The sequence below is a fragment of the Martes martes genome (assembly GCF_963455335.1).
Source record: "Martes martes genome assembly, chromosome: 8".
Classification (NCBI taxonomy): Eukaryota; Metazoa; Chordata; class Mammalia; order Carnivora; family Mustelidae; genus Martes; species Martes martes.
In genome coordinates, this window is record NC_137895.1 from 48,342,738 (window position 1) to 48,352,950 (window position 10,213).

At 38.0% G+C, this 10,213-nt stretch overlaps 1 protein-coding gene across 2 annotated transcripts in view; it reads left to right on the plus strand.

Moving 5' to 3' along the window:
* Positions 1-3,062, plus strand: part of MDM1 (Mdm1 nuclear protein) — a 32,847-nt gene extending 29,785 nt beyond the window's left edge. For both annotated transcript variants that reach the window (XM_080812259.1, XM_080812260.1), the window contains 2 exons: positions 908-967; positions 2,234-3,062. In XM_080812259.1, coding sequence (XP_080668385.1) covers positions 908-967; positions 2,234-2,346 — 173 coding nt within the window. In that variant the 3' untranslated portion in view covers positions 2,347-3,062. The remainder of the gene's footprint in view (positions 1-907; positions 968-2,233) is intronic.
* Positions 3,063-10,213: the final 7,151 nt, after the last annotated feature.

Here is a 10,213-nt window from a genome sequence, read left to right on the forward strand (position 1 = left end):
TACCTTCACTCCAACTTTCAAGGGTACTTAGTACTCCTACGCCTGAGCCAGGAGCGGAGAACAAATTGGTTGCCTCTTCGTTTCCTTCCTCTGCTGGCTTAGGATTCAGCTTAGGTATGACAATAACACACTCTCAGTTTTTCTCTTTGCTTTCCATTTTCCAAAATTTTGTTGCTGTTTCATTGTCTTTCATTTTCTCTGTCCTATGGGTTTATGTCATTCTTGTAAATGTGTGTAGTCCATCTACCATCTTTAAACAGAAGCCTACAGCATTTCTTGAGGCCCCTGGGTGACACAGTCAAACATTCCACTCTTGGTCTCAGCTCAGGTCGTGATCTCAGGGTCATGGGACTGAGACCCACATCAGGCTCTGTCCAAAGCACGGAGTCTGCTGAAGACTCTCTCTCCCTCTTCCTCTCCACCCCCAGTAAGTAAATAAATCTGTAAAAATAGGAGCCTACTGCATTTCTTTAAAGTTAGAATAGGGACACCTCAGTGGCTCAGTCGGTTGAGTGGCTGCCTTCAGCTCAGGTTGTGATCCCAGGGTCCTGGGATTGAGTCCTGCATTGGGTTCCTTGCTCAGCAGGGAGCCTGCTTCTCCCTCTGCCTGTCCCCCCACCACCTTGGCTTGTGCTCTCTCTCTCTGACAAATAAATAAATAAAATCTTAAAAAAAAACACAGAATAGATCAATATTGTCACTGTAAAGAATTCTAGAAATTTTCTCTTGTTTATTTACATATTTGTTAACACTTTATAAATTAGTGAGTGGCTGTTAATAATTTCTATTGAAAATGTAAAATTAATAAAATTTTTGATAGTTTACTTTCACTAAGGTTTTCCTGTAAATATACTATACTGTTAGGTGGCTTTGAAGGCTAATTTTTCTGCCCTTTTTTTTTTTTAAGTGGGAAAAGCAAAGATGAACAATTTCCAGTTGCCTCAGCATGAAGTCTTTAATGATGAAGGTATTTCAGTAGTGAAATAACATATGATCAAAGTATGAGGTTTTATTATATGGTATTTTATAATAGTATTATGATCTCAACATTGGATTAGTACTTTATAGTTTACAAAGCACTTCTACAGGTATTATTTTATTAGACCTGTGAAACCCTGTGATGGGGGTTAAATTATCCCCATTTACAAATGAGTAAACTGGGACCTAAAATCAACTTGAAGAATTTTTTTTAGGGCAAACAGATAAGAGAGATTATGCCTAGCATCACACCTGAGGTTAATACTCTTTCTGTTTCCATCCTGGCTAGCTGGGGGTTCAGGAATTTGGTCTAGCAAAACTGTTATTTTTTTCAAATGTTCATATATTGTCAATTTTCATTTCTCAAAAAAATATGATTAGGGAAAATGGACTTTTTTCTTGTGTAGCAGTCATTCTGACAAATTCGTTTGCTTCTAATAGTGGCAGGAAGAATTTTGAATTCCTGGTGTGAAAAATCAAAATTGCTATTTTAATTCATCCTAAAATGTATGAAATTACTGAGTTTATAAATTTTGGATGTGAAAGTAAATTTGAATTAATACTTTATGTATTATAAGTTCATATACATTGAAGATTTTCTGTCCTCTTACAAATTTGGGACTTTTTTCAGAATTCAGTGAACTAGAAATCAAGTTATTAGGTTTTGAAATGCAAACACCTGGATACTTTTAATCCAGCTGTGTTTTCTTCTTCGTGGAAGAACAGTGTTTACAAATAACCTTATAACAGATTTGCTTACTGAGAATGAGGAATTTCTGTAATGATGAAGGATAGCATGTTAAAGTCAAACATTATTTTTACATTAAGTGAAATTATTTTGGAAATGTGATGTTAGCACTATGTTAAGGTATAGCATTTTGCTTTTAAAATGCTTATAAAAGCTTTTTGCTTAGAACATCTGTGCTTTTTAAAGTAGGACAAGACAGTGTGATGATGAATTGTTTCCAAGTAATACTGAAATCACAGGCCATGTGTTTCAGGTAACGACGTTGTGGGATTTCAGGCAGGAAACAGAATGCTCATTTAACATTAAAATATTTGATTTCTAAATATGGTAAACTTGGGATATTATAGTGAACTATCCTGAAAATGTTAATATCTTATATTTTAATAATTTTTTCTGACAGATTCAATATTGACATTATAGAGCTTGATGCCTTTAATTTTCTGTTAATGTTATAAAACATATTTATTAGAGGTATTTTCTACACTGATTATAATTTTTTCATTGCAGATGAGGACAGATTATCTGAGATCTCTGCTCGCTCTGCGGCTTCTAGTCTCCGGGCTTTTCAGACTCTGGCACGAGCTCAGAAAAGGAAGGAGAATTTCTGGGGCAAAACGTAATTAAATGTGTATCTAGCTCAGTTGCTTAACAATCTAGGGAACCATTGGCATAATCTTTTTTTATTGCTTTACTATGTTGAGACTTTTCAAGTGTTTGGATTTTTTCCCATTTCCTACTTAAAAAGAATTGGTTGACTTTTCAATAGCCAATTCAATTTACTTGGAAAATTTTAACACAGGTTCATACAAATTCAACTTAATTCTTTTGACACCTATCCCAAAGTATAAAGACGTAGATTTCTTCACGTGCTATAAGTTTTGCATCAAGGATAGCTGGTAGAACTGTGAATTTTACTTATCTACAGAATATTCTAAAAAATGAACAAAGTGAAATAAAAATTAAGATCCAAGTGTGAAGTATGTATTCCTTGAAGATTGGTTATGTATATCTTTATGATTTGTAGATGTCATATGATGAATTTGTTGTCCCTGTATCTTTTGCTGTAGTATTTCTTTTAATTTTAATACCTTCTATATGTGGTTGCAGTGTTAAGACAATTGTTCTTTAAATTGAAAATACGAGCTGTATATATTTTTCTTATTTATGTAACAAAATTTACTGAGAGAATATGTATATTTTTGATCTTTGTGTGTATTCTATTTGTATAAGGACTTTGGCTTACATTTGAATAATGTCTCAATTTTGAAAAATTATTTGTATAATGGAGAGTTCAAACTTTGTAGACATTTTGAAATAAAAATTGATCAAGTATTTCAGTTCTGTTTTTTGAAGTGTTTCAAGTTTTTAGCTTCAAGTTACTACATGGAATAAATAATTATCTTTTAGAAACATTTTACTCCTAACAGGTTAACTAAATGTTCTGCTTCTTGTGCAGCTGTCCAGATGCAACAAAACTTGAATCCACAATGATTTTGTATGAATATAGAAAAAATACAGCATTTCCAAGGCAGACTTATTTTCAAAAATTTAACACATACTTTTTGACTATTCTTTATTCATAGGACGTGTTATCTTACTCTTTATTTCATCTTGCAAATCATAAGTCTAATTTTCTGAAAAAAATTAATTTCATAAATATTACATGTGATGTTTACAAGAAGGCACAGAAGGTACTGAAGATAAAATATATAAAATATTCATGCCTGTTGGTTAGAAAACAAGTGAAAAGTCTATTGGGAAGTGCTTAATTTGGTCAAAAGTGCTTTTGCAAATCATTGATTCACAGTAAGTTTGTTAAAGATCTTATATTATGAGGTTGTAAATAATGACATACAAATATTTGCTTACATCTCATGGACTTAAAAATAGGATGGATTATTTACCTTTGTTGTAGTTGTCGACACCCAAAAAATAGTTATCCTGACATCTGGAATTTTGCCAAAGGAACAAATAAGCTAAAATGGAAACTGATCCTAGAATCATTTACATTTGGTTTTGGAATATGTTTTTGGTACTTTTAGGTGAGGTGGTATTAGTCATGTTAGCGTGCTCAGGGCCCAGTTTTTGTCAAACTCCCATCATCACTCACTTTCCCAAGATGAGTCAGCTGTGCAAAGGCTATTCCAGGCAAAGAAACAGTGTCTGTCATCGGACTAGTTAGGGTTGTGTTCCGCCAGCCTGCCCCTGTTACTTAACTTGTGGATTAAAAGCAGGCTGGGAGTATCTTGCTAATGTTGAACTTGCACTCTGATTTGACCGTTTGGGTCTTTCTCCTGGGGTGAGTAGAGCTATAGAAAGATTAGCCACTTTTCTTCCTCTCAGGTTGACAGCCAAGCTTCCTATAACACTACTTCATATTTCATTCCCCCCTCCCACCTCCCGGAGGACAGTAGTCTCCCTCAAGCAGAGGGCAGCTCTCCCATAGCACTACTGCTGTATGGCAAGTGAGAGGGACAGTAGTCATCTCCAAGACGATCTTTACTTCTCTTCCCTGAAATGAGCCATCCACTAGCCCCATCCATGGCTTCATTTTGCTCCAGACCCAGTGTGTCCTTGGAAATTGAGTGAAAAATGAGAACTTGCCTTTGGTTGTTAAACCCTCAGTCATTTGAAATTGGCCATGGTGGGAGGACTTATACTATAGAAATTGGCTTCCTCCCCACTTACCCACCAGAGGTGGTTTCAAGCCCAGCAATGTGACCACTACACCAGTCTTTGATTTTCTTTTTGTATCATTTGTGGTAGAAAACAGTCCACTTTGGAAAGGAGAAGAGGAAGCCCAAGAGAAGCTGCTCTAAACCATTTGCATCTTCCCTAGTTTATAAAGACAAATAGCACATGATTTCACTCATATGTGGAATTCAAGAAACAAATGAACAAACAGAGAAAAAAGATAACAACAACAAAAAATCCAGACTCTTAAATACAGAGAACAAACGGGTGGTTCCCTGAGGGGAGGTTGGGGGGGCGGTGGGGGCGGATCTGGTGAAAGGTGAAAGAGAGAAAGGGAATTAAGAGCACACGTGTAGGGATGAGCACTGAGAAATGTACATAATTGTTGAACCATTATATTGTACACCTGAAACTAATATGACACTGTATGTTGATTACCCTTGAATAAAAAAAGTACATTGGTTTAGTTTCCTTTCTTGGCTGAAGTCCACCTAAAAAACAAAAATAAGCTACAAATAGCAGATAATAGATTGCAGAGGGAGACTCTCCATGATCCACCCATGGTACTGCCCAGAAATGGGGCCCGGGGGTCTGTGTGTATAATCTTCCAAATGATTCTGATATCCAGGTAGTTGAGGAGCTACTGGCTTTGGGGCTATAGTAAACTATGGTCAAATTTCAACTCTACCTCAAGCAAGCTGGTTAAACTTCTTTGACTCTGTGTTCCTCATCTGCAAGATTTAAGATTCCATCACTTAAGGTCTCTAAAGGTGTTTCATATACCCTTTTCAGTTGCTCAAAATGTTCTATTGTGTTAAAGGCAAATTTTCATTAAAATAATGGGGGGGGGCTGGAGATCATATTTTAGAGAGGCTAAGTTTAAATCTAGAAAGCAGGAGGCAATGTATCTTAAAATTGTGGCAAATGACCTTGGGAGCCTGGGTAGCTCAGTTGGGTAAGTGTTTGCTTTCAGCTCAGGTCATGATCCCAGGGTTCTTTGGGATCAAGCCCCACATTGGGCTCCCTGCTCTGCGAGGAACCTGCTTCTCCCTCTCCCTCTGCTGCTCCCCCTGCTTGTGCTCGTTCTCCCTCTCTCTCTGTCAAAAGAATAAATAAAATTTTTTTAAAAAATTGTGGCATCTGGCATCAAAGCCCTATCTGTGATGACCTACATTGAGCTCACACGGAGGCAGTATGGGGCAGGGGTGGTGAAATGATTTGTCTGTTTCCGTTATGTGGTAAAGCAAAAAAGACTGACTACAGTCTTGTGACTCAGCAACTCTAGAAGGTGGAATCAATTACCTGAGATAGGCAAACTGTATTGATGTAACCATGAATTGGAGATGTTATCAGGAACAAGTCAGGCAATGTGGAGGTAAAGGACCCACCATAATTACTGATGAGAGGAAAGATAGGTGAGGTTGCTCTCTGAAAATACCCAACAATACTAAAGATTTCCTATGTTTGCTACAAGTTATTTTTTATTTTAGAGATTGATGATATAAAACTCAAAGTTTTGTAATTTCAAGAAGAAAATATAAATTAACCTAAATGGCACACATGCTGGGAAAATGTAGAAGTTTTACACTTACAAATTCAATTACAGTCAGAGTTTGGGCATGTCACTCAGGAAGACTTTGCCCACAATGTTTCTGTTAAAAAATTAGGTCAAAACAGTTAAGGTTCTGTACAAATCAAAGAAAATTGAAAGTAGGTTTGTCTAACAACACTAACTCTTTGATTCCATAAAGAACCATTAACGTTATTAGGCATGACTTGTAATTTTGTGAAGATGAAACAGATAAAGAAGATGTGGTTCATAAATATAACGGAATATTCCTCAGCCATCAGAAAGGATGACTATTTACCACTTACATCGACATGGATGGAAATGGAGGGGATTATGCTAAGTGAGATAAGTCAATAAGAGAAACAATTATCATATGGTTTCACTCATATGTGGAACATAAGGAATAGTGCAGAGGACAAGAGGGGAAGGGAGAGAAAATGGAATGGGAAGAAATCAGAGAGGGAGACAAACCATGTGATCATGACTCTTGACTCAGGGAAACAAACTGAGGGTTGAGGAAAGGGAGGTGGCTGGGGGGATGGGGTAACTGGGTGACAAGAATTAAAGAGGACACAAGTGATGAACACTGAGTGTTATAGTCAACTAATGAATCATTGAACATTATATCAGAGACTAATGATGTACTATATCACGGCTAATTAAATTTAAATAAAAATTTTTAAAAAAGAAACACAAAATGCCTTACAAATTAGCATAACCTGGTACTACCAGCACCCTAGCCTGATCATTTAAATTAATTACTACATGAAGTATAGCTGCTAAGACTTTATTTATTTATTTATTTTACTTTAAACATTTTGTTTGAACTTAAAATGCATGCTTACACACACATCCATTCACTAATATTTGTGTGTGATTCTCTTTAGTGTATGACTCTGGTTATTTTATTTTATTTTTGAATTTTATTTTATTTTTTTCAAAGTTCCAAAATTCATTGTTGATGCACCACACCCACTGCTCCATGCAATATGTGCCCTCCCTAATATCCACCACTAGGCTTACCCCCAGACCCCCTGCAAAACCCTGTTTGTTTCTCAGAGTCCACAGTCTCTCATGGTTTGTCTCCCCCTGCGCAGCTAAGACTTTAAAAATATCGTGGATCAACGATCTAAGAAGTTGTCACTTTCTTTCATCATTCAGAATCAAAATGTGGGGACCAAGAAAAGACATTTCATTCAGATTTGTTTTTATAGTTTGAAGAAATATAAAAACACAGAGTACTAGAGACTAATATTCAACATGTATAGTTCTTTATTCACTACTTAATAACATAATAAAAATAAAATGTAGAAGCTGAATACTTTTGATTGGAGAAGCTTCTAGAAAAATATCAACCCTCCCTAGTTTACAAATTTAATGAATATATTCACTCATTCATTCAAATGCATGCAAAAATTACACATTATATCACATACATTAATCTCAGTGTCTCTTTAGGTAATAATCCATTTAAACTCATTAGAACTGCACTTTACAAAATCATCTTCTACTAGACATTTGGCTATTTGGTTTTTGTTAATTCCATATAAGGAGAAAGACAATTTTCCGCTGATGTTATATGGATTTTCACATTTTCAAATTTATGGACACTTTCTCCTCTCATAAGGGCAGCATAGCCAGCCAGCAAGTCTTCTTTTTTCCTGTGACAGATTCCCTTTGTTAAACTCTCTTTCCTAGTCGCAATAGCAAAAATATCCATCTAAGTTAGTCAGATATGGTATGTGTGGTGTGTGTGTGTGCAAGAGTATGTTTGTGTGTGTGTTAATAACACCAACACACTGTTATGTGTCATTTCCTGCCGTTCTTTTTTGTTCACACAGAGTAAAATAAAAATATAACAAATCTAGTATGGCTTTCCCTCTGCCAAACCAATCTGCTTTAAAGAACATTTGACCTGTCTTTGCCTTCTGATTTTACATGGTCCAAGGCATTGCTTCTAGAGAACGCATCTTTTCCTCGCCCTCTGCAAGACATCTCCTATCCAGACATGGCAATGATACAAATTTGGTCCAATGTGTTAACGTATGTTAACATATTTTTCTCTGGGGGAATGAATCAATCTCCACAAGTGTTCCTGTGATAGATTTTCTTTAACAATCTTAAGACAACAAAGAAACTGGGGGCACCTGTGTGGTTCAGTCCGTTAAGGGTCCACCTCTGCCTCAGCTCATGATCTCATGATCCCCTGCTCAGTGGAGAGCCTGCTTCTCCCTCTCCCCCCTACTCCTGATTTCTCTCTCTCTCAAATAATAAATAAAATCTTAAAAAAAAAAAGACAACAAAGAAGCTAGAAAAAAGAAACACCCATCAGTGTTCATTTTATTTTTTTTTAAAGATTTTATTTATTTATTTGAAAGAGAGAGACAGCATGAGAGGGGAGGGTCAGAGGGAGAAGCAGACTCCCTGATGAGCAGGGAGCCCGATGCGGGACTTGATCCTGGGACTCCAGGATCACTACCCGAGCCGAAGGCAGTCGCCTAACCAACTGAGCCACCCAGGTGCCCAGTGTTCATTTTAAACAGAGATTTCACTCTTGGATCTGACAAAAGAGGCTAGAATCTTGGTTCTACCTCTTGCTAGTTGTGTGATACTGGGTCAGTTACCTAATTTCTCTGAGTTCTAGTTGATAGTATGCTAAATACAAATCATAAACAGGGGTAATAATAATAATAGGGATAATAATATGTGGTCTCTAATGGTTCTTGTGGAAATTAAATAATTTCATGCATGGGGAGAAACTTAATGCAGGTGCCTAGTTAGGAGTTCAAGGATTAAAACTGTGAAAGTAATTTTCTATCTTATTGCCTAAAATTGCTCTATTTTAAGAAGATGAGGAGGGGCACCTGGGTGGCTCAGTGGGTTAAAGCCTCTGCCTTCAGCTCAGGTCATGATCCCAGGGTCCTGGGATCGAGCCCCACATCGGACTCTCTGCTCAGCAGGGAGCCTGCTTCCTCCTCTCTCTCTCTGCCTGCCTCTCTGCCTACTTGTGATCTGTCAAATAAATAAATAAAATTAAAAAAAAAAAAAAAAAAGAAGATGAGGGACACTGGGAAAGATAAATATAATTTTAATTTAGTAGCTGAAGAAATTGTAGTTAGCTCGTGAGACAGAAGTTGGGGCAGCTAGGCGGGCAAACCCTGACAGGCATGCCACCCTGCACAGGCAACTTTCTGTCTGGACCTCTTGCCCGCTCTCTCCTGATGGCATTTTACCACCCACCTGAACGCGACTTAGAAGTTAGAAAAAAGAGAAAAGAGAGAGGATGTTTTTCATATCGAAAACTGTAACCACAGCAATGCCCCTACCCTGGAGATTAAACACAGAGGCACATCCAGTAAAGGCGCTGTATTATACACCAGTTACTACACTGAGTACCTACAGCTTAGCACAGCTGGGAGAACTCTGTGAGCTTGTAGCTCAGCACAGAGGGTGGCAGGAACTCCCCTCAGTCCCCGTGGGAAGGATGCTGAGATGCAGAAGGAAGTGAGGAACGTCAGTGGCATTGACACCAGGCGGGTCATGGAAGCAACGGTAAAGCCCTCAGGCCAAGGAGAGCAGGTGCTTCCACTGGAAATCAGCAAGAGGGGCCCTGGAGGCTGGGGCTGGTTGGGGTGGGGGGATGCTCACTCAGTGCCCACTGCAGGACTGTGCTCACGTGTCCTCTGTCATCTCTGATTCCTTGCAGTCAAGTGCTCAATGTCCAAGCGCTGCTCCACAAATACTGGTCTTGTAAAAATGTGCAGGTAGTTTTCTAGGGAATTGTATTAGTTGGCTGGGGCCACAGTAAAATGGCACCACAGACCCGGTGGCTTCAAGAACAGAACTAATTTCCTCACACACCTGGAGGCTAGAAGTCTGAGAAGAAGGTATCTGGATCGCTGATTTCTTCTGAGGCCTCTCTCCTTGGCTTGTAGGGACTTTCTTCCTGAGTCTTCACGTGATCCTCCCCCTGGGTCCTGATCTCCAACCCTACTGAACTAGGGCCCACCCAGATGATTTCATCCTACCTTACTTACCTCTTTAAAGACTCTGTCTCCAAAAATAGCCATGTTCTGAGGTCCTGAGAGGTAAAAACTTTTACATATGAATTTGGGGGCGAGAGGCAGACACAATTCAGCCTATAATAGACATCAAAAATATGAAATTGTGGGGTTCCAGAGTCCGTGTATTTTAAGTATTAATAAATTGGCAAGATTGGCATC